Source organism: Lepidochelys kempii, chromosome 7 (assembly GCF_965140285.1).
Source record: "Lepidochelys kempii isolate rLepKem1 chromosome 7, rLepKem1.hap1, whole genome shotgun sequence".
In the NCBI taxonomy this organism is placed as follows: Eukaryota; Metazoa; Chordata; order Testudines; family Cheloniidae; genus Lepidochelys; species Lepidochelys kempii.
In genome coordinates, this window is record NC_136386.1 from 14,758,913 (window position 1) to 14,786,627 (window position 27,715).

General features: G+C 43.0%; 1 protein-coding gene across 3 annotated transcripts in view; it reads right to left on the minus strand.

The window, feature by feature from the left end:
* The window catches only part of CRBN (cereblon), a 49,478-nt gene extending 25,977 nt beyond the window's left edge, over positions 1-23,501 (minus strand). The window contains exons 1-5 of one of the 3 annotated variants that reach the window (XM_073351162.2): positions 23,369-23,449; positions 16,951-17,070; positions 14,913-15,022; positions 13,074-13,276; positions 11,334-11,483 (exon numbers count right to left, since the gene is read on the minus strand). In XM_073351162.2, the coding sequence (XP_073207263.1) occupies positions 11,334-11,483; positions 13,074-13,276; positions 14,913-14,993 (434 nt within the window). In that variant the 5' untranslated portion in view covers positions 14,994-15,022; positions 16,951-17,070; positions 23,369-23,449. Of the gene's footprint in view, positions 1-11,333; positions 11,484-13,073; positions 13,277-14,912; positions 15,023-16,950; positions 17,071-23,368 lie in introns of all 3 variants that reach the window. The other 2 variants (XM_073351161.2, XM_073351160.2) reach the window with 2 other exon arrangements.
* Between the last annotated feature and the right edge of the window lie 4,214 nt (positions 23,502-27,715).

Consider the following 27,715-nt stretch of genomic DNA (forward strand, 5'->3'; position numbering starts at 1 on the left):
ATTCTACCATCTCAGCATTATATTTTTAGTTTTTTGTCTTCAAGTTAATTTTGGTATTAAAATAACTGTCAGATAATACATATTAAACTCTCAGAAAGGAAGTTTAGCTGAAAAGCAGTTTCCTTTCTTTAAACCCTAAACGTTATGTGATTAGCTAGAGTTCAAAATCAGCAGAAATAGGATACAGATGGTAATAATCTTTTAGTACCCCACTTATACACTAGAATCATGGAAGGTTAGGGTTGGAAGGGACCTCAGGAGATCATCTAGTCCAACCCCCCTGCTTGAAGCAGGACCAATCCCCAATTTTTGCCCCAGATCCCTAAATGGCCCCCTCAAGGATTGAACTCACAACCCTGGGTTTAGCAGGCCAATGCTCAAACCACTGAGCTATCCCTCCCCCCAGGTCACCTACTCCCCACAAAGGCCACTGTACTTTAAAAAAAAACAAAAACCAAACCACCTACCAGGAGTACTGTTTAGTAGGAAAGTATTTTATATGTTCTGTTCTCTTAACAGTATAACGCACCAAGAATGCTAAAATACTAACATGAATTTGTCAGCTTGAAAGTGCGATTCCACATGTTGTTTCAATTCAACAAAAAAAAAATCAGACTTAGATTTCTGCTTCTTTTTCTGGTATATTTAATGAGTACTTTCCCATCGCATATTTTTAGAAGTGCTGCCTTGACCCACAAATGCAGATCATATTGTAAAGTGATATTTTAATATTTACTGAAGATAAAGAATAGGATGAAAGTGAGTAATAAAAAATAAAAAAAGAATGGCACCCTTTAGTTTTTGATAGTCACTTCATGTGACTTAAATACAGTAATAAAAAGGTTTTAAAAGGTTCAACATAAATATACGTAGGTAACCGTTGATTTTTAACTGTGGTTCAAAGGTCACACTAGGGAAGTTGAATACAGCACACTGGAGTTATTAGCTATGTTGGAGTTACATCTATGTTGCACAAGCTGTAAATGCAGGCAACAGTTTCAAATATGAGAATGCCTCCCGAAGCATGCAATAAAGCTGAACATATGTTGGAGACGATATTACAAGATCTGAAGCACTCCAATAAATTTAATCTTTAAAAAGTTAAACAATATCTTGTTTTTAAATAATTTTTCAACCCTACCTTGAGTTAATTCTAAAAACCTAAAAAACAAGTTCCTTAAGATTTCACATTTTCTTGATTAATATTTTGTTGTGTGATAATGAACTTTCTAAATCACTTGTAGAATGTAATTGCCATAGTAAAATATTCTAGCAGCAGAATAAAACAGCTGTATCTTTGCCACCTCCAGATATTCAATTTTCATAACAGATGTGGTTGCTACCTTTGTTAACTATGTACTGCCATCTTGTGTTCAAACAATAACTTTCTTGTTTCAAAACTGAAATGATCAGTGACAGAAGCAAAAAAATTAGATGGTTAGGGACAGCAGAGCAGTACTGGCCTTTGTAAATGGCAACACATTATTTAATCTTTTACTTAATGTTACTGTAAAGTAACAGAATGACTAGTTAATCAGATTGCTCAGTTAGCTGATATTCTAATGCCTCATTTTAAAAAGAATGTTGCTGTGCTGAACAATGAATGCAAACATTTATGTTGTTCCTTTTAAGTGGGTGGACAGGAAATCTCATCTCTAAATATAAATTTTTTAATGAAAATATTATTTGTATTTTGCTACCACGCACAGTCCTCAGTAGGGACTGTGCAGCACTCTGTACAAATATACAAGAAAATACACTCTCTAACCCAGAGTGGTTACATTTTAAATAGAGACAAGCTCCAACAAGGTGTAGAACATAACTGGAGACATAAGTGCTGGAACTAGCGATGTGGGGGTGGCTTAGAATCATAGAATCATAGAATATCAGGGTTGGAAGGGACCCCAGAAGGTCATCTAGTCCAACCCCCTGCTCGAAGCAGGACCAATTCCCAGTTAAATCATCCCAGCCAGGGCTTTGTCAAGCCTGACCTTAAAAACCTCTAAGGAAGGAGATTCTACCACCTCCCTAGGTAACACATTCCAGTGTTTCACCACCCTCTTAGTGAAAAAGTTTTTCCTAATATCCAATCTAAACCTCCCCCACTGCAACTTGAGACCATTACTCCTCGTTCTGTCATCTGCTACCATTGAGAACAGTCTAGAGCCATCCTCTTTGGAACCCCCTTTCAGGTAGTTGAAAGCAGCTATCAAATCCCCCCTCATTCTTCTCTTCTGCAGGCTAAACAATCCCAGCTCCCTCAGCCTCTCCTCATAACTCATGTGTTCCAGACCCCTAATCATTTTTGTTGCCCTTCGCTGGACTCTCTCCAATTTATCCACATCCTTCTTGAAGTGTGGGGCCCAAAACTGCACACAGTACTCCAGATGAGGCCTCACCAATGTCGAATAGAGGGGAACGATCACGTCCCTCGATCTGCTCGCTATGCCCCTACTTATACATCCCAAAATGCCATTGGCCTTCTTGGCAACAAGGGCACACTGCTGACTCATATCCAGCTTCTCGTCCACTGTCACCCCTAGGTCCTTTTCTGCAGAACTGCTGCCTAGCCATTCGGTCCCTAGTCTGTAGCTGTGCATTGGGTTCTTCCGTCCTAAGTGCAGGACCCTGCACTTATCCTTATTGAACCTCATCAGATTCCTTTTGGCCCAATCTTCCAATTGGTCTAGGTCCTTCTGTATCCTATCCCTCCCCTCCAGCGTATCTACCACTCCTCCCAGTTTAGTATCATCCGCAAATTTGCTGAGAGTGCAATCCACACCATCCTCCAGATCATTTATGAAGATATTGAATAAAACCGGCCCCAGGACCGACCCTTGGGGCACTCCACTTGATACCGGCTGCCAACTAGACATGGAGCCATTGATCACTACCCGTTGAGCCCGACAATTTAGCCAGCTTTCTACCCACCTTATAGTGCATTCATCCAGCCCATACTTCCTTAACTTGCTGACAAGAATACTATGGGAGACCGTGTCAAAAGCTTTGCTAAAGTCAAGAAACAATACATCCACTGCTTTCCCTTCATCCACAGAACCAGTAATCTCATCATAAAAGGCGATTAGATTAGTCAGGCATGACCTTCCCTTGGTGAATCCATGCTGGCTGTTCCTGATCACTTTCCTCTCATGCAAGTGCTTCAGGATTGATTCTTTGAGGACCTGCTCCATGATTTTTCCAGGGACTGAGGTGAGGCTGACTGGCCTGTAGTTCCCAGGATCTTCCTTCTTCCCTTTTTTAAAGATTGGCACTACATTAGCCTTTTTCCAGTCATCCGGGACTTCCCCGGTTCGCCACGAGTTTTCAAAGATAATGGCCAGTGGCTCTGCAATCACAGCCGCCAATTCCTTCAGCACTCTCGGATGCAACTCGTCCGGCCCCATGGACTTGTGCACGTCCAGCTTTTCTAAATAGTCCCTAACCGCCTCTATCTCCACAGAGGGCTGGCCATCTCTTCCGCATTTTGTGATGCCCAGCGCAGCAGTCTGGGAGCTGACCTTGTTAGTGAAAACAGAGGCAAAAAAAGCATTGAGTACATTAGCTTTTTCCACATCCTCTGTCACTAGGTTGCCTCCCTCATTCAGTAAGGGGCCCACACATTCCTTGGCTTTCTTCTTGTTACCAACATACCTGAAGAAACCCTTCTTGTTACTCTTGACATCTCTGGCTAGCTGCAGCTCCAGGTGCGATTTGGCCCTCCTGATAACATTCCTACATGCCCGAGCAATATTTTTATACTCTTCCCTGGTCATATGTCCAACCTTCCACTTCTTGTAAGCTTCTTTTTTATGTTTAAGATCCGCTAGGATTTCACCATTAAGCCAAGTTGGTCGCCTGCCATATTTACTATTCTTTCGACTCATCGGGATGGTTTGTCCCTGTAACCTCAACAGGGATTCCTTGAAATACAGCCAGCTCTCCTGGACTCCTTTCCCCTTCAAGTTAGTCCCCCAGGGGATCCTGGCCATCCGTTCCCTGAGGGAGTCGAAGTCTGCTTTCCTGAAGTCCAGGGTCCGTATCCTGCTGCTTACCTTTGTTCCCTGCGTCAGGATCCTGAACTCAACCAACTCATGGTCACTGCCTCCCAGATTCCCATCCACTTTTGCTTCCCCCACTAATTCTACCCGGTTGAAGTGGTCTTCACTGTACACAGGGTTTACAGTTTGGTTCAATGGCTCTCAGCGCCCCTACTATACAAATTGTTCCAGCATCCCTGATAGGAGGAGAAATACATGGGTTACAGCAGGTGGAATACGGACATTACATATATTCTCAACTGAGTGTACAATTTAGAAGTGTCTAATTTTTTTTTTTTTTTTAAATAAGCAGACAAGAGGTCTTAGCCAACCTAGCCAATATCATTACGCAGTTTACCATAGGCATCATAATAGAGGACAGAGAACTTCCTTGAAAATTGATTAGGGAATAGTGTTTAATGCATAATGGACAGCATGGAAGAAGGTGAGAAGTGATTGTGGGAGAAATGACAAGCTGGTAAAGGCTGACATGATTGGTGGAGTGAAGGAGATGGATCACAAAGCAGTGAGATAAGATAAGAAATGGATTAAGTTCTGGGAAAGCTAAACTGAACTGGTGAAGTAAAGGAACAGAAGTTAGTGTTTGATGCAATGGAGAAGGAGGCGCCAACGGAGTAATTTCACACTGAATGCCCAGAAATGAGACTCCGATGCAGAGGGGATGCAGGGTGGGTCGTGAAATAGAGTCTGCATCATGTCTGTAAGATCCACAGTTACAACAAATACCTGTTTCTTCTTTGAGTAGATGCGGCTGTGTATTCCAATTAGGTGACAACAAGCAGAAGTGTCATGCCCCCAGCTGCAGCAGGCAGGGCTCAGAGTCTACCTAAACTCAGACCTCACTACCAAAGCTTGCATCCGCTGTGAAATATGAGGTTATGGGGTAATGGTTCATGAACGAATGTATCAATGATCACATTGCACCCTTGCATATGTCCAATATGGAAATGTCACTGAGGAACGCTATGGACATTGCTTGAATCCTCATAGGATGAGCTCCCACCCACTGAGGAGACGTATGCCATCTTGATGCAGGATGTTATCCATTTGGAGATAGTCTGCGAAGATACTGCTTGAACCCTCATGTGGTCTGCATATGACACAAATTAATGATGCAAAGCAGGAAATGGTTTAGTCCTGTCCAGATAAAAGGCTAAACATTGCCTGACATCTAAGGTATGGAGACACTGCTCCTCTGGAGCTGAATGCAGTTTAGGAAAAAAACCCCCAAAAAACAACAAAAACAAAAAACAGGTAAATATACTGACTAGCTCAAATGAAACTGAGAAACCACTTTAGACAAAAGAATTGGGTGTGGTCATAAAGTCACCTGGTCTTTGGAGAATTGTGCATAAAAAGGATCTTCCATTGGAGCCTGCAACTTACAGTCTCCTTTGTGGATTTTATTGCTACCAGAAAAGTCATTTTCTGACACAAGAGTGGAAAGGGACAAGATGCTAGGGGCTCGAAAGAAGGACCCATCAGACCTGTTAGGACTGTGTTTAGGTCCCACAGGGGAACACGCTCTTGGATAAGAGGATGTAGACAAAGGATCCCTTTTAAGAATCTTGTTCCCATGGCATTGGAGAGGACTGATCTTCCCTGAACAGGGAGATGAAATGCCAATATCACTGCCTAATGCACTTTCAGCCAGGCACCTCCATCCCGATTGCAAGATGGGCACCAATCCTAGTACCCATAATGCTCCATCAACTGCCCTCAATGCAGGTCAGACACTGGAGAGAGGGAGGATGATGACCCCGACTCAGATGCAGAGGAGCCTGCAGATCCCAGAGATAAGGATGAACGGAGACCAGAGGCAGTGAGTACCCTGTCTGACTCATCCGTCACCCAGAACGAAGCAATGCTGCCAACGGAAGTGGTACTATTAGTATCAAGCATACCGGTGTCGGTCCTGACGTGAACAGTGGTACCACAATGTCTGACAGTACCGACATGGAGGGTGGTGAAAGTCACCATGGTAGCATTTGTGGTGCCAACTTAAGCGGTACCAAGGCCCCCTGTACCGATACCTGTACTGGCCCTGCTTCCACAACCTGTGGAAGGGGAACACTGGGGTGCGGTGCTAACAGCGGCTCATTCAATCTCCAGGGCTATTGTTGACACGGCCCTGACAGAGTCCTGGACCAAAAGGCAGAGGAGGTATGTACCTGCCAGATTCACCACCGAGGTGGAACAGTTGATACTAGCATCTCCCTCATCAGCACTGGACTCCATGGACACCTGGAGGCCAGAACCAGAGTCAACTGGTATTGATCACTGAGCAGTGGAGATATGTCTGCAGGTTTTGCATCTGTTGTTCTGGCAGGGTCTGATGCCGCTTTGAGTTACTGTGTCCTGCTCTGTGGGGAGCTTGCTTCTGTTGATGAGCTTAGAGAAGCTGAGGATTGTTTGAAGGCCAGAAATGGAAGTTCAGGAATGATTCCTTTCAGGATGGGGTTCCCATCAAGTATGGGTTGTAACTGTTTGATGATACCCTGTATGGTATGGGTTCCAGTGTCTGGTGGTAGGTGACACCTAGGGGTGTGCGGTCAGAGAGGGTTTTATTTCTGTATTCAAGCAGGTTCTCTCAGGGTATTTGGGTGGGCCGTTCTACGATGCAATCTACTTATCTGGTGGAGTGTCCTTTGGTGAGGGCGGTTTTAGTGTGTTAAGGTGCATGTCCCGGACTTTCTCCTCTGAGCATAATCTGTGGTATCTGAATGCCTGGCTGTAGATAACAGATTTCCTGGTGTGTTTGGGGTGGATCTATGATGGTAGGTGTGGTGATCCATGGGTTTCTTGTATCTGGTTGTTTGTAGGGTTCCATTGTTAAAGCTGACTGTGGTGTCCAGGAAGTTGATGCTAGTGTGGGAGTGTTCCAGAGAGAATTTAATGGACAGTAGTGGTTGTTAAAGTTGTGGTGGAAATCTATGCGGGAGTTTAAGCCATGTGTCCCTAACTTAAAGCACAGCTATTGTTTAAAAAAAGATCACTATAAATATAGCACCTTCTTACTCAACCAATCTGAGCCCTGTGAACATGCCAAATAATATGGGCTTACTTTAATGCTAAAAACAACTTTTTACTACTTTTCACTCATGTTGGCTGTGTTGGCTCTGCACTGCTATCGGAGTGAAACAAAACCGATCAGTAAATTCTGAATGGAGAATGTTTGTTTTTGATAAAGGTATATTAGCCAACGTGCCAGAGATGTGATTTTGCAGAGTTACTGGCCAGAAAAACAACCCCACCATTTCAAAAATCATATGTCTGAGAATTTTAAATTCTCAATTAGAACGGTTAGCACAAAATTTTAAAAACATTTAAAATGCAAATGAGAAAAAGCAAAAATTATTAGAAAAAGTATGTAGATACATAAGAAACAACATTAAATCAACATTGAGGTTGCAAAGTCAAGCACTCAAAAGTTAGGAAATGCCAGAATGAAGGTTGCCTGTGCAATTTTAATTTTTCTTGTGAGTATGTGATACAGTCTTTAATTACATGATCACATACAGTGGAGTAGCATCTTAAGCGGGGGTTTGGTTCTAAAGTCAGTGTGCAAGGTGAAAATCACGTATAGTCAAAATTACCCTTGAAAATCTCTTAAATCGCCCATAAAGTACAGTATACTGTACATGGTTTTGTGTATACAACCTGTACAGTAGTATGTATAAATGTATAATGTAAACAGTAATGTACCGTGTATAATAAAGAGTACATATGCAAAATATAATTTTACAATACTGTATTTTTAATTACAAGGGGTAATTACAGAGGGGTTGTCAGGGCTTGATGTCGATCCAGGAGACGGAGGTGACGGAGAGCAAGCTGTAGATGAAATGGTTGGCTCTGGTTCAGCTCGAGAAGTTGATTGCGTAGGCTCATCTGCTGCTGGTTGTTTTTCCTTGAAAAACATGGTGATCGGCAACTGTTGCTGTTGTCTCTTGAGCTGCTCAAACATTTCTTGATACCGTCTCAAATTGTCTGTAATACGACGTGTGATTTTGAGGCTTCGTTCCATAGAGGGATCGTATTCAGAAATTAAATCATTTAAATGTTTCGCTGCTTGGCACACTTCAGCAAATTTTTGAAGATTCCAACTTGCTGGCTCTTCCTGTTCATTATCATTATCTTCTGCAGATGATTTTATCAGTTCCTCTAACTCTTCATTAGTCAATATTTCTCTATGGCTCTCAATTAATTCTTCAATTTCTTCCTCAAGGATGTCGACGAAGCAATCACCACCAACTTGCCTGGCCACCTGAACAATGCATTTCACTTCTTTGTGTCAATGGTCGGGAAACCCTTAAAATCATTCACATATTCTTTCCATAGGTTTCGCCAACATGCATTGACTGTTTCAGGCTTGATTGCATCCATTGCCTGTTTAATAAAAATGATGCAATTGGCAATGTTGAAGGACGTCCAACACTCTCACATTAAGATTGTGATCAGCATCCATTGCGCTACGTATCCGTGAGAACGTAAGCCTCATGTATGTGGCCTTGAAACGGCGAATCATGCCTCGGTCGAGAGGTTGGAGGATGGAGGTAGTATTGGGCAGGAGAAGGACTACTTCAACATCATTATGCGCAAACCGGAGTGCTGCAGGGTGGCCAGGAGCACTGTTTATGATCAACAACACTTTAAAGTCAAGTCCTTTCTCTTCGAGGTACCGCTTGACCTCTGGAATGAAATACTTGTGGAACCAATCCAGAAATAATGCTGCCGTCACCCAAGCCTTTTTATTTGATTGCCAGAACACAGGCAGGAGATTTTTGTTCTTGCCTTGTAGGGCACGGGGATTTGCAGCCCTGTAGAGCAAGCCTGGCTTTATTAAATGCCCAGCTGCAGTGCCACAAAACAACACAGTCACGCGGCGTTTAGCTGCTTTGAAGCCAGGGGCTTGTCTTTCTGATTTCGAAATGTAAGTGCGGTTGGGCATTTTTTTTCCAGAAGAGCCCAGTCTCGTCAGCATTAAAAACTTGTTCCAGAAGATAGCCCTTTTCTTCTATGATTTTCTTTAATTGTGTGGGGTAGGCTTTTGCTGCCTCTTCATTGGCAGATGCAGCTTCACCAGTAGCCTGCACATTTTTGAGGTTGAAGCGGTTCCTAAAACTGTTAAGCCAACCTTGGCTGGCTTTTAATTCCTTCTCATCAGAAGGTTGTCCCTCTTCTGCGGGAAGTTTGAACAGCGCATAGGGGCTAAGAGCCTTTTCTCACAACGTGTTGCCATCGATAGGCACACGTTTACGGTTCATGTCCTCCAGCCATAAGTTTAATGCCTTTTCAGTCTTCACTGAAGTCTTATCACGTACCTGGCTCGTCACCTTAGCAGTTATTGGAACACTTTTTGCCATGGCTTGACAAATTCTCTCTCTCAAATCTTGATGGCACGGATGCTAGATTCGCTGCAGCCATATTTACACACCACATTGGAGACCGACATACTGTCTCTCAATAAGTCCAACACAGCCAGTTTTTCCTCCAGTGTTGGAGCAGATCACTGTTTCTTCAGTTGAGCACCAGATGAAGTAGTTGGCTTGCATTTAGAGGCCATGTTGTACGAAAAATATATAGAGTATCTTTAAACATGAGAATCACACTCAGTGCGGCAAAATGCTCACACTACAAGAGGCACGCAGGAACTGAGACTGACTGAGGGAACAGCAGATTCACGTCTCCCATCTCTCGCTCACTCCGGGGCATACGCTCATTGAGTGGAATGGTGGGCGGAACTGCCCGCACTATTTACAGGTATGTTGTTATTTTTCTTTTTTTTTTGCCAAGTGCGTATAGTTGAATTAGCGTAAGTTAAATGCACGTATGATGCGATTCACCTGTAGTACTCTTTCCACAGGACCTCTGCCTAATTCAGTGCACAGGATGGATGTGCTCACTTATTGAGCAGCTATTCAACATTTTATTTTCTCCTCACTGTTCAACGAGTAGCCCCAGGCCTTATTTATTGCACACTAATTCCTCCCTGCTCTGAAGACAGAATTAAACTTCCTCATTGGCTTTTCTATGGTGTTCATCATTATAGTGTCTAAGTTCTTCATAAACATTAATGAATCTATTTCCTCAATACCTGTGGGAGATGAAGGCATATCATCATCAACATTTTACAGATAGAGAAACTGAGACACAGAGATTAAGGTCAACAGTATCCACTAATTTTTGGGTACCCCATTTGAGATGCCTCGGACCTGATTTTTTTTTTCCTGAGTATTTACCATTACATAGCACTTCATATGTTCAAAGCATGAGCCCCCATTAACATCAGTTGTAGCTAAGAGTCCTTAGCACCTTCTTCAAATCAGACCCCAGAAACTTAGTCAGGAGGACAATGAGGAACTCACAATTAGTAACCAAGTTTGGTTTAAGTGACTTGAGGAACATCACACAAACTCCGTCAGAGGCAGGGATAGAAACCAATTCTCCAGGGCAACACTCAGCTGACTTAATCATGATATCATTCTTTTTCTTCCTGAAATCCCCTGCCTCATTCACTATAAACCTTCAAACATCTGCCACAAAGCAGAGGTGCTACAGGCAACAGTCTCCTTCACTATACAACCCTGATTCACCTCAACGCAGGCCCATTCTCTGCATTAAAAAAGGCAGGGGTCCTCTGGAAGAAATAGTCTATAATGACATTATCACATACTATTTTATAACTTATGTGCACAATGGAGATATGTGCAGAGATGGAATTTAGCTGCTACAATCTAAGAAATTGCTACTGAACAAGTGAGAACTGCGATTTTGCAAGGGCTCATAACTTGACCAAATCTGTTTTCATGGGGATGACAAAAAGCACATTCCTGACACAAAGGCCATGCCCTTGGCCAAATTTCAAGTCCTTGTTCCAAAGCAGCGGTGAGTAAATCTTTTAAAAGAAGAAGTTGCCAAAAAATGTTAACACAGCAAATCAATATAATTTTCCTTAGCCTCATTTCAGAAAATGGATGAATCATTTTGTGGTAAACATTTTGTAAAGTTCTAGTCTACTGAAAACAGGGTCTTATAACAGGCAGCGTCAGGCAACCTTAAAAATAAAGCCTGATCCATAATGACTGATCAGTTCAGTGACCCTGAGAGGCATGATTCCCCAGCACTACAGTTAAAAGTGTTGCATTGGGAAGAGCAAATTTTCTTCAGAGGGAAAATTTCTTCAGAGTCATATTTTACCAACCAATTATAAAAAGTGCTGGAAGTCACTAGTTTTGCTGAACACAGACATGCATATATTATCTACTTTCTTACCCATCTGACTGAGTTCTTATTTCAAGCACCTTGAACCTCTGTCTTCCTACTGCTTTCACTTTGACTGTTTCAATTCCAAACTCCTGTTCTTCTCGGTAGGCATATATTTCAGCTGTTGTTCCAAAATGTGCTTCCCTTTCACGTATATTGCTAAAAAAGAGCATAAGATACACATTACCTACCATACAGGTTACAGTGTTCACTCAACTTAACCCTCACACTTCCATTTTTCACTCATTCATCACTTTCTGAAAAAGTCTCCTTTACGGCTGAAATTATCCATGCTTTGTCTTAGCCTAAAGTTGTTTTGTTTGGTCTTAACTTTGAGGAGGAAAATATCTTCAACTATCTGAATTATTACAAAGGGGAAGCAATATTTGTTTACATTTGAAAAAATAAAGTCTGTTTTTGTTAACTGTATGTTTACCGATGATTCAAAAATTACTTAGCAAAAACTCCTTCAGACTCAGCACACAGCTGATCTGTGAGAATGATTCCTCCATGACATAATGGTAAGAAAACAAACAATTTTGTGTTTAAATTTTTGCTAATGAACATACTAACAAATTCTTAAGACTGTATGGTTCTGAAAATAGCTTCTCTTGCCCCCAGTATGATCTAGTAACATCTCTAGTGGATTGGGGGGAAAACCTGCACATTCTTAACCAGTCTGGGCAATCTCTAGGCAGGGATACCACACGGTGGAAGAGAAAGAAGGACTTGATTCTGAAGTGAGGAACCTTGGTTAACACTCCCAAGATCTGACCAAGATGGCTGGAGTTGGAGAAGACCTTTAGATATTGAGGGGCTGCAGTGGCTTCTCCCCACATCAGCTACTGCACAGAAAGCAAACCATACTTCTACTCCTTTCTACTCCCTTGTGGAACATCTCTTTGGCTGGTGCAGGTGGGGGTGAAAGAGGGAAGGAAGGAGGAGTGATTGCAATTTGACTGTTTTAACTAGGTCTCATGGGGACTCCCTCAGCTCTCAAATGGAGGTGGGGCAAATGGCAAGGAGAGCATGTCTTCAGAGTACACCCTATGACAGGGGAAGGGGGAAACAAGGGAGAAACTGATGAGGAGCCAGTTAGGAGTGAGGGGGAAAAAAAGACAAGGGACAGCTAAAAACCAAAGCAGTGAGAAAAGCCTGACATCTTGGCAGTCACAGTAAGCTTCTTTCTCTCTTTTACACACCCACACCCACCCACCTATACAGTAGCTCCAATATCTCCTCATTTGTTGTAGCTCTATTTGAATCATGTGTCTAAGTATGTTACATATAAGTTATGCAGTATTTAATTTGGGGAAAAGAGAATCAGAAATACATTCTTTTGATTACACAGGCAAAACACACTTTTAAATAAAGAAAGTTCTAGAAAATAAGAAGCTAACCTCTGGTTTGTGTCCTTATGTTCCAGACCCTGAGACTTTTTATTTTAAGCAAAGAGGGCACTGCATTCAAACATCTAATGAAATCAATAAAACAGTCACATAAAAAACCCCCAAAATGTATTTCGCCCCCTATTTCAAAGGGGATTATGTTTGTGATGATGTCATGAAACAAACTAATTAAATCTTTACATAATTAGGCAAACTTGGTTTCTAACACACAACTCTATAAGCCATTAAAGCATGTAATATATTGCAGAAGTGTTTCAGCCATCTGTTTTTAATATTCTGCCCAAAGAAATCAGTGATAAAACATAAGCTTCACAGTATCAGTAACTACTGAGTATTTTACCTGTATGCAAGAACAGCAAAGGTTCTGTCTTTCTGAATTAAATTCCGCACCATGCTAACCTCTTGAGGGCGAAAAAGCTGAAGAGGCAAGGTTTGTCCAGGAATCAACATCACCACCACATGGGGCAACACTGGAATCACTTGACAGCTGTCGTCATCATGCACCGTTCTCCCGTGAAACTCTTCCATATCAGAACCCAAATACTGTAAAGCAAAAAATAAATATTACAGCATATTACTTTTGAGAGCTATAAGAAGTTATGGTACTTAGTAGGTATAAAGCAAGACCAAATGTCTTGCCTGAGGAGATTACAACATAATAGTATTTGCAAAGTTTCTAAAAATATTGAACAATGCAGGAATAAAGATTATGAAAAAACTGGTTCTAATGTACTAATACAGGGGGTCTTTGTGGACTGCATCTTAATATTAATAGGGCACCTTCCCTCACACTCACAATCATGTATACCCATCTTACATTTGAGATCATGGAACATTCCTGTGGCAACTATACCAATTGCTTAAATGGCAAAGTAATATTAGGAAAATATATAATGATTTACCAGGTAGAAATGAGCAAGAGAACCACTGCCAAATGATCAGTCAGTTCCTTGCAGCTCATCAGCAAGCACTCCATAAGGAGCTTCTGACCTGCAAACTGCACTTAATTTACAAAAACGCCCATGGATTTAGTAACATGCTAAGACAAGTGGAAGGGATAGGAATAATATGTGTAAACCATGTTAGCTGCTATGATTTTAAACTTCATGTAGCACCTAATGTAGACCTGGTTTAATACCTTTAAAGACTTCGCTGGTTTTCGTCAACCCCAGACTACTGACATCCACAATCAGTTAGTATGTTTTAAAGGTATTAAACACAGTCAGCACCAAGATGCTAAGTAACATTTAAAATCAGTTGGCTAACATGTTTCTTTTTTAAAAGCACCTTTTTCCTTAGTCTAGACAAGGCCTAAAGGGTAGTTAGGGACTATTCATGGTAGTAAAGCCCTACACTCAGTAATTAACATTTACATGATCAAGTACCTATAAAGGACAACAGTGCAGGAATCCTGTAACATTTTAACGTCAAAGGAATATTTTACAGGTTGTTCTGCTGGCCTTACAATAAACATAATTTTGCATTTTGCTATCTAGAGATGATGTCCATTCAAGTTTGTGAAAACTTGAGTTTTTACTGTTTGATTTTTTTTAAAATGCCTGGCCCTTTTTAGCATGTAAAAAAACTTTGAACTATACTTAAACTGAAAATTTTTCAATTAGTTCTGCGACTCTGATATACTTTCGCTGGATGTGTAAAGTCTGTTATTTTCAGACAGAATTGGCACACCAGAAGCTACAGCTGTGAACACTTACTCTTACTGGTTTGTCAAAATGCCTCAACCTTACTCTGGAAGACCCACTTATACGTGAGAAGGTGGTGGCTTTAAGTAGCCATTCGATTCTATGCTGAAAATAAGAGCGACAACTGCGGCCTTTCATAATTCTTAGGATATAATCCCTGATCCACTAAGTATATGATGGAGATCACCAACTGGAACTGCGCTAAATTAAATACCCACCATTTGTTTCTTCTAGAAGTTCAAGTTAGTCATATGTACCTCCGGCCTCTATTCCATTACTACCAGAACTAAAAGGAGGGATTTCTAGGATAATATTTGAAAGAATAATCTATGTAATCTGACAACACTAGGAATGCCACTGCATCTATTCAGAGCCTTTATTTATATCCAAGCCTGTACATTTACATACAACTGGATCAAAACCTCTTCACAAGGATGCTTAAGATGCTGTGGAAGGCACATAGAAAAACCACATACCATATGTGATGTTGGCAGACTGGTGTCAAAATTAATATTTGGCTTTTCAGCTTCTTTACTATCTTGATCTTCAACTTCCATTTCAAGGTCATCATCTTCCTCACTCTCTGCTAGCAAGCAGAGAAACAGAACGTCAAGAAGAAACATCATCCAACAAGTGTTAAGCTGCCTCGAAAACTCAAAGCATTAGGAAAAAGAGGATACATAGTATCCCTTGAATAATCCATCCGTAGGCAAATAGTCTTCATATTTATAAATTGGTGGAAAACAAATGTGTTTTACTTTTATGGGAAACTATTTTCCTGCTGTTGCACAGAATCACATTTTCACAGAAACAGTCAAGTGCTGGGTAACATGTTTTCAAGGTGCCAAACAGAAAAAGGCACAGCAATTATTACGTGAACCAATATTATCATCAAAGATGTCCAACTATAATACAAAGTAGTACTTTACCTTAATTCCAAATTTTTACTCTCATTATGTAAGGAAATGAATTGAGGGGATCTACAAAACTAGGCTATTTTATTACATTTATAGTATTTTGAAATTTAGACAATTGCACAATAGAAGTTAGTAGTAGTATCTACACAAAATGAGTTAAAAGAAATATCAAGTACTACACCCATTTGAAGCCCTCAGACAATATTTCTGGCCAAGTTTTTTTTTGTTGTTAACCTCTCTCGTCATTGTGTGAAACACCCACACAAATCAGCAAGCAAAACTAAAGTTACTATGAAGGGAAGCAATTAACCTGATTCTTTAGAAATTGCTGTCAAATATAACAGTAAATAACATGTAAAACTGGAGGAAAGTAGTAATCTCTTGCATTACAGTAATTATAAGATGTTACTTCGAAAATATTTTCAGACAAAAGTGTGACTTTTAAGTTTGCAATGTCCTTTTTAATCCTTCACTTTCATAATTTATATGCAGTAAATACATCTCCTATATAAGAAAAGTATTTAGTGATTCGGTGCTCAGAATAGCTACTTCACTTACATAGAAAACGTGTTTAAAAATTTAAATATTTTTCTACTGTATTAAATGTAAGAGCCTACAGTGGAGAAAATCAAAGTAATAAATAACTGCCAACTAGTGATCACTCTAGGCATGACCACTTACTACATAATGGCTACTGTTAGTTTATATCCATATAATGCAATGAGCTAATTACACAACACTTCTCTTTTAGTTGCATGACACTCAGACTTTTTCTTCAGAAGAAATGAAAATGACCTTTACATGATATAGTCATGCCTAGCTTTCATGTAAGCGTTCTAAAATAGATTTGCAGGATTCTAGCAATAAATGATGAGTAGTGAATCGATTGTAATGGTGCTGAAATACATCACTCAGATCTTGAAACACAACACTGTATAACACAAAGGACCTAATATAAGGGTTATGACAGATATTTCTTGCTCAGCTTTCTTCTTTATAATTGATATGTTCTTTAAAACAAACAAAGAAAACAAAACCAATTAACAAATACAAACCACAAATATTGACAAAGATCAGCAACTGCATCTTATTTCGAAATCACAATAAGAGGTCAGACTTATAAAAGCAAGGTGTCTCAGGATGAACAATTCTATTCTCAGCAATGGAACTGTAGGCTACATAAACCTTCCCTTACCAAGACTCTATTTGTTTTCAAAACTAGAGGTAAAGGGGCACAATTGGAAAGAAACCAACAGCCTTTCCAGGACTCTCATGATGCATGACACCCTGTATGTCTTTTAAGATATGTGTCTGTAAATGATCTTAACATAAGGTAAATATTGAACAGATTGCAAAACACTGAACATGGCATTTCTCAAATTCTCCTCTTCAGCCATCACAAGTGAATGCCACAGATGCAAGCTTTTCCAAGTGCTTGGTTGATAGTTTTCTATATGTTCCACTGGACAATTACTACTCCTGGGGGAAATCTGCGCTACTGCATGTGTGCATAATTAATCAACCACGCATACTTTTAATTTTTTATGCAGAAAAAAGCTTCTGCCGAAATTTTGCTGCAGTTCCGCCTGTTGCTTACCACAGGGCACTGGGGCACAAGAACAGCAGCAGCTCCCAGCAGAAAATAACTTCCACAGTTCTGCCTTTTGCCCACCTGAGGTCGCTGTGGCGACAGATCACAGCAGCAGCTCCCAGCCAGCTAGAGAAGAGAAAGAGCCTGCCTTCTTTACAGCACCGGTCAGGCCAGGTCAGGAGACAGAGGCTATGGGGAGACTGACAACATGGGGTGCTGGGGAGGGATCAGACAGGGGCTTATAAGGGCTGGTGGGGGAGGACAGACTGCAGCAGGGGCTGAATGGGAGTGGAGGCGCAGGGCCACATGGTGACGGGAGGGGGTGCAGAGCTACATGGGTATAGAGGGTGGCTGAGTGGGGCACAGAGACACATAGGGACAGGGAAAGGGTGCAGGGCCACATGGGGATGGGGAGTGGGTGTCTGAGTGGGGGTGGAGGGACACATGTGGACAGGGGATGTAAGGACATCTGGGGGTGCAGGAACACATGGGGCAAATGTGCCTGACTGAATGGGAGAGGCTTAGGGGTCAACCAGGGTCTGCATGGGGGAAGCTCCCTACAATCCCGCCCCTCCACCCCCAAAATCCTGTTCCATACTTTTCCCACCCACACCCAAAAACCCTCCAAATTCACACCCAGGCTCTTTCCCAGCAATTTACTTCCCTCTCCCTCAGCTCCTCCATTACCCTTGATTCCACCAAGCCTTTGCACTGCTTCTGAGGGGTGCGGGAAATACAGTTCTGTATTGTAGTTTAAATTAATTATTACTCTGAGTTCTGTGTTAATATGCCTAGTAAGGAATCTATTGGTCAAAAAACATTTCCTGAATCTTTTTTTGTTGTCTGTATTGTTACAGACATACTCACTGGCAGGTATTTTGAAATAAATAACCAAAAATAATTGAAACTGGTCTGACTATATTGCATTATTTTGACAAATAAAATATGCATAATTTTAAAACATTGTGTGCAAAATTTTCATTTTTTTTGGTGCAGAATTCCTCCAAGAGTAAATTACATTTGAAAATGTTGTGCTAGATATATTTTACATAACTTTCCACATAGGAGGACATGATCTGATTTGTCTGTGTTATGAACCTTGCACATATCACATTTCTCCCTCTCATATGAATATTTTAACATGCTGGCTCAAGTCTAGGTGCAGAATGCATACTAATAGGAAATGACCAGGTCTGACAACCCCCTAATCTCATTTCCTATATTGTTTTAACTATATTTTGGAGCTCTAAACACTTTGAACAATAACTGGGAAGATGTCTAACACATTTAATTTCTACTTAGAGTTGTCTCCCACTGTCTCCAGGGAGAAGTCTTGTATATATTATAAAATCAATTGTATTCAAGTCAGCAATAGGCCCACCTTTTTTAAAACTTCATACCCAAAAGATTTTTGCTAGTTGATGCCTTCCATCTAAAGATGATATTCTGGTTTAAATGAACTCTCATTCAGTTATATCACTAAGTAATGGGGTTTTTTTTTTTTAATTATAAAAGAGGCAGGGAGAAAAGGAGGAGATGCTTTGTTTGTTTGAAACAGAGACTAGAAAGCAACATTTGTAGATTAAAAATCAGTTGTGCCCTGCAAAGTTTTGCATAGCATTGCCAAAATACATATCAACTGCAGTGTGCTGGCCGAACGAGCCTGGAAGCCTGTGAGGAATGATGACTCATTTTACTGCAGTAGCACAATGTGAACATTGAAAGAGCATCAGTGTCTTTATTTTTCTACAAAATTTTATCACAAAAAAATGAGAGGGAAGGCAGAAAGAGCACATCTTGCCTTCTCTTACCTAAAAAACTATTTAATTTTTCAGTTGAAAGTAAAACGTGACCTTGGCATAGTTTTAATACACTAAAAGCCAGGGCAAGCACCCAAGATAACATTCAAACCATATGAGAGACCTTACAGTTACTTGGTAGAAGGCAGATCACCAGCCTAGGTACTCAAACGTATCTCATCAATCACAAATATTAATGAATTTACTCTCAATGCCTTTGTGAGGTAAGAAAGTACCTCATTTTATAGCTGGGAAAAGGAAGTACAGGGAAAAGATTAAGGCAGGCATTTTCAAAGGAGTCTAAGGGAGTAAGACACCCCACTCACTGAATTTAAATGACAATTAAGCACCTAATTCTCTGGGCTTATCCACAATAGGAAATTTACTATTATAACTATATCAGTCTGGCTCCCCATGTGGAATGCCTTTCTCTAGATTAATTTATACCACTTCCAAATCAACATAAACTAACATGGTGAAAGGTTTCAGAGTAGCAGCCATGTTAGTCTGTATCCACAAAAAGAAAGGGAGTACTTGTGGCACCTTAGAGACTAACCAATTTATTTGAGCATAAGCTCGTGAGCTACAGCTCACTTCATTGGATGCATGCAGTGGGGAGATTTATATACACAGAAGAACATGAAACAATGGGTGTTACCATACACACTGTAACACGAGTGATCAGGTAAGGTCCAGCAGGAGAACGGGGGGGGGGGGGGGGAAGAGGGAGAAGACACACCTTTTGTAGTGATAATCAAGGTGGGCCATTTCCAGCAGTTGACAAGAATGTTGACTAAAACGTCTCCAACGCATCATCAAGGATCTACAACCGATTCTGAAGGACGACCCATCACTTTCACAGATCTTGGGAGACAGGTCAGTCCTTGCTTACAGACAGCCCCACAACTTGAAGCAAGTACTCACCAGCAACCACATAACAGAACCCCTAACCCAGGAACCTATCCTTGCAACAAAGCCCGTTGCCAACTGTGTCCACATATCTATTCAGGGGACACCATCATAGGGCCTAATCACAGCAGCCACGCTATCAGAGGCTCGTTCACCTGCACATCCACCAATGTGATATATGCCATCACGTGCCAGCAATGCCCCTCTGCCATGTACATTGGTCAAACTGGACAGTCTCTATGTAAAAGAATGGACACAAATCAGATGTCAAGAATTATAACATTCAAAAACCAGTTGGAGAACACTTCAATCTCTTCGGTCACTCGATTACAGACCTAAAAGTTGCAATTCTTCAACAAAAAAACTTCAAAAACAGACTCCAATGAGAGACAGCTGAATTGGAATTAATTTGCAAACTGGAAATTTGCAAATTTAACTTAGGCTTGAATAGAGACTAGGAGTGGATGGGTCATTACACAAAGTAAAACTATTTCCACATGTTTACTGTGCCCCCCACCCCCCCACTGCTCCTCAGATGTTCTTGTCAACTGCTGGAACTGGCCCACCTTGATTATCACTACAAAAGGTCCCCCCCCACTCTCCTGCTGGTAATAGCTCACCTTAAGTGATCACTTTCGTTACAGTGTGTATGGTAACACCCATTGTTTCATGTTCTCGGTGTATATAAATCTCCCCACTGTATTTTCCACTGAATGCATCCGATGAAGTGAGCTGTAGCTTACGAAAGCTTATGCTCAAATAAATTTGTTAGTCTCTGAGGTGCCACAAGTACTCCTTTTCTTTTAACATGGTGAAAGGCATTCATTCCAAAATGTGTGTCCTCACATGGTGCCACAAGTACTCCTTTTCTTCTCACATGGGGAGTTATAGCAGTATAATTATAGTGGTTTCCTTATGTTCGGAAATTACCCCATGTAGACAAGCCCTTAGGCTGCTTTAAAATTCCTATCTTGAGTGGTCAAGGTCACACAGGAAGTCTGTAGCAGGAGGAGGAATTGACTCTCCAGTTTTGGGCCCCACACTACAAGAAGGATGTGGAAAAATTGGAAAGAGTCCAGCAGAGGGCAAGAAAAATGATTAGGGGACTGGAACACATGACTTATGAGGAGAGGCTGAGGGAACTGGGGATGTTTAGTCTACGGAAGAGAAGAATGAGGGGGGATTTGATAGCTGCTTTCAACTACCTGAAAGGTAGTTCCAAAGAGGATGGCTCTAGATTGTTCTCAGTGGTAGCAGATGACAGAAAAAGGAGTAATGGTCTCAAGTTGCAGTGGGGGAGATTTAGGTTGATATTAGGAAAAACTTTTTCACTAGGATAGTGGTGAAACACTGGAATGCGTTACTTAGGGAGGTGGTGGAATCTCCTTCCTTAGAAGTTTTTAAGGTCAGGCTTGACAAAGCCCTGGCTGGGATGATTTAATTGGGGATTGGTCCTGCTTTGAGCAGGGGGTTGGACTAGATGACCTCCTGAGGTCCCTTCCAACCCTGATATTCTATGATTCTATGATGACTCTAGATCTCTTGAGTTCAGTGCTTTAACCACAGACCATCCCAGCTTCCCTGCTTATTAGTGGGATTTACAGTGTTCAAACTGAAAGTTTCTTCTTGGACTTCAAACTAATACAGTAACTCTTGAGCTATTGATAAAGGTACTTGCAGTTCTCCTTGAATCAGTGCTCAGCACCTCTGTAAATCATACCTATGATTTACATAAATCATACACTGAATATCCGATTCTCCTTTTACGTGGGTATGGACTTGATCTAAAAGATAAAGTTTCCATTCCTAACTTCTAACACACATTGAATATTTAATTATTTTGCCCTTCTGTGCTGCCTGGCTGATGTTTAACTTCTGCACAGTCCCTGCTGTAAGCAAGCAGCAAGCCAATACTAAACAAGTACATGACATATGAAGGCTTAAAGATTGCAGCTTCATTTGTAAAACATTGTTTCCTCTGCATATCTTACTCCCTGCTTAAATACTGATTGCAACTACATGAGCAGCAATTAAAAAAAAAAAATCAGAGAACGCCTCCCATTTCTGTCTAAGCTTCTCCAATACACACAAACAGAAGTGAAAACAGTAGTAGATGCTGCCACTGCTCCTTCTTCTGCTCAAGAGCAGCCCTCTGCTGGGGCTATTCTCCTGGAGGCAGATTCAGAGCACCGCTGAAAGCAGGAGGGATGGCAGTACATAAGCATTCATAAACACCACATCCTAACACAGCCTGTCTTCCTTCCCTGCCTCCATACCTCACCCTCCACCAAAGAACCTGTTCTCTCCCACTTTCCCCTAATCTGATCATGCCTGGTCCCCCACTGAAAAACACCTCTTTTAATATCATGTCCCTCGATTAATTATTAAAAAGAAAAGGAGTACTTGTCGCACCTTAGAGACTAACAAATTTATTTGAGTGATGAAGTGAGCTGTAGCTCACGAAAGCCTATGCTCAAATAAATTTGTTAGTCTCTAAGGTGCCACAAGTCCTCCTTTTCTTTTTGCGAATACAGACTAACACGGCTGCTACTCTGAAACCTGTCATTAATTATTATTATTATTTGTATACTATCCCGAGCCCAATACACAGCAATCCCTCCTCCACTGCCTAAGTCCTCAGGTTCCCTTCCTAGTTCTCCCTCCTCTGCTCCCGGAATCCAAGACCCTTCCCTAGATCTCTCACTTGCTTCCCCACCATACCAGTGCCGTAGTATTCCACTACCTAGCCCCGCTCCCTATTCCACAATGTTGTCCCAGGCTTCTGGACCTTGGTGGCATTTCCAGAGGCCCAAAACAAACAGTACCCCCCTTTATTCTTCCCCTCCCTGCGCCAGTCTCCTGCCCCCTGCTCCTCATTGCAGCTCCATACCCCGCCATGCCACAGACTCCTGCCCCCTCACCATATTCCTCTTTCCCCCTGTGCCACAGGCTCCTGACACCCCCCCACAGGCCCCTGCCCCCCATTGCAGCCCCCTGCTCCCTCATGCCACAGGCCCCTACCCCCCACCACAGCCTCATGCCACAGTTCCCTGCCCCGCATCCCACAGGGCCCTGCCCTCCCCCGCAGCCCCTCGCGCCCCCCATCCCTCGGGGCCCTGCCCCCCGCCGCAGCCCCTCGCGCCCCCCATCCCACGGGGCCCTGCCCCTTGCCCCTCGTGCCCCCCATCCCACGGGGCCCTGCCCCCCGCCGCAGCCCCTCGCGCCCCCCATCCCACAGGGCCCTGCCCCCCGCCGCAGCCCCTCGCGCCCCCCATCCCTCGGGGCCCTGCCCCCCGCCGCAGCCCCTCGCGCCCCCCCATCCCTCGGGGCCCTGCCCCCCGCCGCAGCCCCTCGCGCCCCCCCATCCCACGGGGCCCTGCCCCCCGCCGCAGCCCCTCGCGCCCCCCATCCCACGGGGCCCTGCCCCCCGCCGCAGCCCCTCGCGCCCCCCATCCCACGGGGCCCTGCCCCCCGCCGCAGCCCCTCGCGCCCCCCCATCCCTCGGGGCCCTGCCCCCCGCCGCAGCCCCTCGCGCCCCCCATCCCTCGGGGCCCTGCCCCCCGCCGCAGCCCCTCGCGCCCCCCCATCCCTCGGGGCCCTGCCCCTCGCGCCCCCCTCCAGCCGAGCTCCTCTTCTCCACCCCCCTCGCCCAGCCCGCCCTCGCTCTCCCCCCGCGCAGGGAGCCGGCCCGGGGCGGCGGCGGCAGCGGCCACTACCGGGTAGGAGCTGCAGGTGATTCCCCATGTTGTTGTCGGGCTCTCCGCCTCCTTCCTCGGCGGCCATCGCTGTTTACCCGCAGAGGAGCCTGGGAGGCCGCCGGGGAATCTCTCCGACCCGCCGCCGCGCCACAGCGACCCCTAGCGCCCAGCGGGGCGGCAGCCGCCGGCCGGGCCGCCCGGTGCCGGGGCCCTTCCTCGCGCTGCCGGCGGCGGCGGGGTTAAAACGGGTCCGGCGCCAGGATCCCGCTCAGAGCGCCTGGCCGCCCGGGCCCCTTCCCGGCAGCCGGGCCGGGGAGGTCCATGCCGCCTGCCCGGGCGCGCTGCGGGCAGCAAACAGCAGCAGCCCCGCGCAGGGGGAAGCTGCTCTCTCCCGCCAGGGCTGCAGGTTCCCGGGGATCCCCCGCCCCACGCCGCCCCCCAGCAGCCTGGACTCGGGAAGAGAGACGGACGGAGCTTTTGGCATCAGCTGGTTCCCAGAGCTTCCACGACGGAGATTCTCTCCTCTGTGCTGAGGGGTTATTTGCTTCAGCCGCAGCCAGCCCTTCCCCTCGGTCTCGTTATCGTGGTTTCACTCCATCTGCTGCCTTCCCTCGCCCCCTTACTCCCCCCCCCCCCCTTTCAGTGTCCCTCTTCCTTGCTTTGGCTTTCCACTGAGCTCATCCACTCTTTGCAAAAGCACCATCCACCACCAAAATCCACCCGCCCCATGGGGAGAAAAATTGCGGCACTAATAAGATTTGGGCAACCCATCACTGTATGTTAGATCCCTCTAGGGTGATGACACAGCAAATGTGAAAAATTAGGACAGGGGTAGGGGATAATAAGAGCCTATATAAGAAAAAGACCCACAAATCGGGACCGTCCCTATAAAATTGGGACATCTCGTCACCCTAGATCCCCCCTCCTACCCTTCCTCATTCCTGGCGCTTTTGATTGTAAATTCCTCAGGGCAAGGGCTGTTTGTTATTTTGTGCTGTGTGTTTAGCACACTGCAGCCCCAATCCCAGCTGGCCTCCAGGCATTGCAGTAATACAAATTACTGGTCTAGCTGAGCAGAAGGCCTAAAGCAAACAAACTGCAGGGAGCAAAGTGAAAGTGGGGGAAGCCATGCTGGCCTGCTAATTCTTCCTAATGTTCCAAAATAAGCCACTTTTTCTCTCCACAGATAAAACTCTCATCTCCAATCTTGATTTCCATCACTTCCTTCTTTTAGTCCTTCGGGATACCCATCTCCCTGCCACAATTTCAGGGTAACTGAACTTGTATCATCCCTTTGCAGTCCACTCCTGGAGTCCCCAGTCAAATCTCAGGCCTCTAGATGTCAACTGTCTCTGTACAGGGACCTGTGTCCCACTCCCTTCTGACCAGGGGTTTTAAGGCTGCATAGTTCCCTGCCATACACTGAAATATCTCCCACAAGCCAATCTGTGATGTGCTGTACTTCCTGTCTCAGGACTATGACCAGAAAATGCCGGCAGTTATAAGTTACCACAGAGCTCTTTCTTTCTCAGCGGCGTAATTTATCCAGGATAGAAAACCATACAGAGAAAACAGAAGTCCTATATGCTCATTAAATGTATCAGAAATTGCCCACTGGTCTTATGGGGCCCTCATAGGACAAAGTCCTTACACCATCCAGGGTTGAGGTCACCTTAGGACTAAAAAAAGGGCCTATTTGCTGACTCAAAAAGAAGACCCTGAGTTGCTGGACATGGCCCACCTTGATTATCATGCACATTGTAGGGAGAGTGGTCACTTTGGATGAGCTATTACCAGTAGCAGAGTGAATTTGTGTGTGGGGGGGTGGAGGGTGAGAAAACCTGGATTTGTGCTGGAAATGGCCCAACTTGATGATCACTTTAGATAAGCTATTACCAGCAGGACAGTGCGGTGGGAGGAGGTATTGTTTCGTATTCTCTGTGTGTATATAAAGTCTGCTGCAGTTTCCACGGTATGCATCCGATGAAGTGAGCTGTAGCTCACGAAAGCTCATGCTCAAATAAATTGGTTAGTCTCTAAGGTGCCACAAGTACTCCTTTTCTTTTTGAGTTGTTAAACTCAGCCTTTTATACAAAAAGTCTTTCTTTGTCTCCCAGGCTCTTGAAAACAGATAGCCCTCGTCCCATGGTCCCCAGGTGGTCAAGCTTCAAAGCCAGCCTTGTAATTTTGCATTAGTCACCCCCTAGTGATTCCCAGAACACACAAATAAACATCACTTGCATTCTAGCAAGAGCTATGAATACTCTATAGCTCATACTGTCTGGCCCAGTCAGTATAGTGGCTTTTTGAGCTTTTCATGCTTTCAACATAAAATACAATATGGTCTCCAATAAAACCGCACATGGTTGCAATATGTGTCACGCTCCCCACTTTGGGTTCATCTGAATGCTGCTGTTAAATCATTTTCCTGACCCTTCAGGCTACCACGTCACTGCTGCTTTGGTTTTTGCCCCTGACTTTCCCTTACTGCATCAAATACAAATATCATGTTCTTTCCTTTAAGGTCCTAACCCCTTCCTCCTTACTTGCTCTGGTGTTTAATCATATTGCTCCTCTACACACACACATGCACACTTAACCAAGGATATCAGCCTTGATCACCCATTTGTCTACTTCCACAAGTACATTTGCACTTTATTCCATGCTAACCCTTATGTTTAATGTGCCTTCCCTTCCCCTTAACAACATATTTATTTACAACACAATGCTTTAATTTTTTTAAAAACACTCTGTGAGAAAACACCAGTGAGAATTATCTTCCAAAACGTGAGATGGGATTACAGTATCTAATGGCCTATGTACACAAAACTGTGCTCTCAAGAAATACTGTTGGCTCATATTTGTAATATGGGACCTTTTGGTCAAATGCATGTCCAAGTTAATTCATCATGGAACAGACAAAACTCTGGTCTTTTATACAAAAAACTGCTTTGGATAATGATATTTGTCATTAGGAACAGGATTGATGTATTTTCAAGTAAGAAACTTATTAGGGAGCCCACTGTGCTTCAGGCCAGATCTTACAAAACTAGAGATGGAACTAAACTGAAACCCCAGACATGAACATGCTAACCCTGCCTGAGGTTGGGGGATGTTTGAAAAGTGAACCCAGGTTAGTATTTTGTGGGCCAAATTCTCAGATGGTTTAAACATATTGGCTTTAGTGTATCTATATTGATTTACACAAGTCAAATATGTGGTCCTACAAATGGCCCATACTTTATAATGGGCCAACTCCAAAATGCAGATCTTAACACCTCAAAGCTTTGATGCATTAGAAACCTGTTTTTTTTAATCCAAATTTTTCAGTACAAAGATCTCTACTCAGCACTCTTTATGCAGCTCCAGATATGATGCTCATTGCTGTATGAACACTGACAAATACTTTAGAAATAACATTCTTCAAACTAGTTCAAAAACTAGATCCTCATCCCAGGACATGTATTTTTGAAGTAGTAGAATCTTAAAGGAAGTTTGGCAGCCCTCAGAGAATAGATATTTTCAACTCACTTTTACTTACAAAAGAGTTTGACGTAGTCCAAAGTGTTTCCCAGTACTGCTAAAAGATTTTTCAGAATCAATAACAAAAAGACAGTTTATTTGAATGGGCATCTGTTGGTATCATCAAATACCCTTCCAGTGATCCATAATGTGGAACAGTCTACATTTTGGACCCAGATGTATGTTTGTTACATACTACAAAAAATAAAAAAAATCAAATCAACGTGAGTGTACTGGTATTGCCAACCTCAAGCATTCAAAAGTCATGAGTTATGATTTTTTTATGATTTTTTATGAGTTATGATTTTGTGGGTGCTAAGTTTGGCTTAAAAACTCAAGATATTTTTAAAAAAATTCATGCTGAGTTGTTGGGCTTTTTTTGCCTTTCGATTTTTGCATCTTGGGTACATGCATGCTTGGGTCACATGTTCAGCTTTTCTCCTCAATCATTAGGGCTAGTGTATAGGAATCATTTAAACCATTTGGGAGCCTTTTAGTTGACCTCTTTGTCTTTTGTTTAGAAGCCATTCAGAACCCTGCTGGAGCAGCAGTGCACATAAGTAGCTATGTCTTGTATATTTGTATTTAATTAATAAACAGTTTTTTGAAATCCAACCATGCTATTGCAGTTTAAAAAAAATTAATATTGTATAGAAAGCAAAGACAAAACTAGAAATATTATTTTTAAATGAAAGCTGAGATCTCAACTCAAGGAGCTGGGATATTAAGAAAATCACTAAATATTGTTTGGCTCATGATAAAATTGTAAGCGCTGAGAACACAGACTGGGAGACAAGAACTCTTGAGTTCTAATCCTGCCTTTGACACAGACTCCTCCTGTGG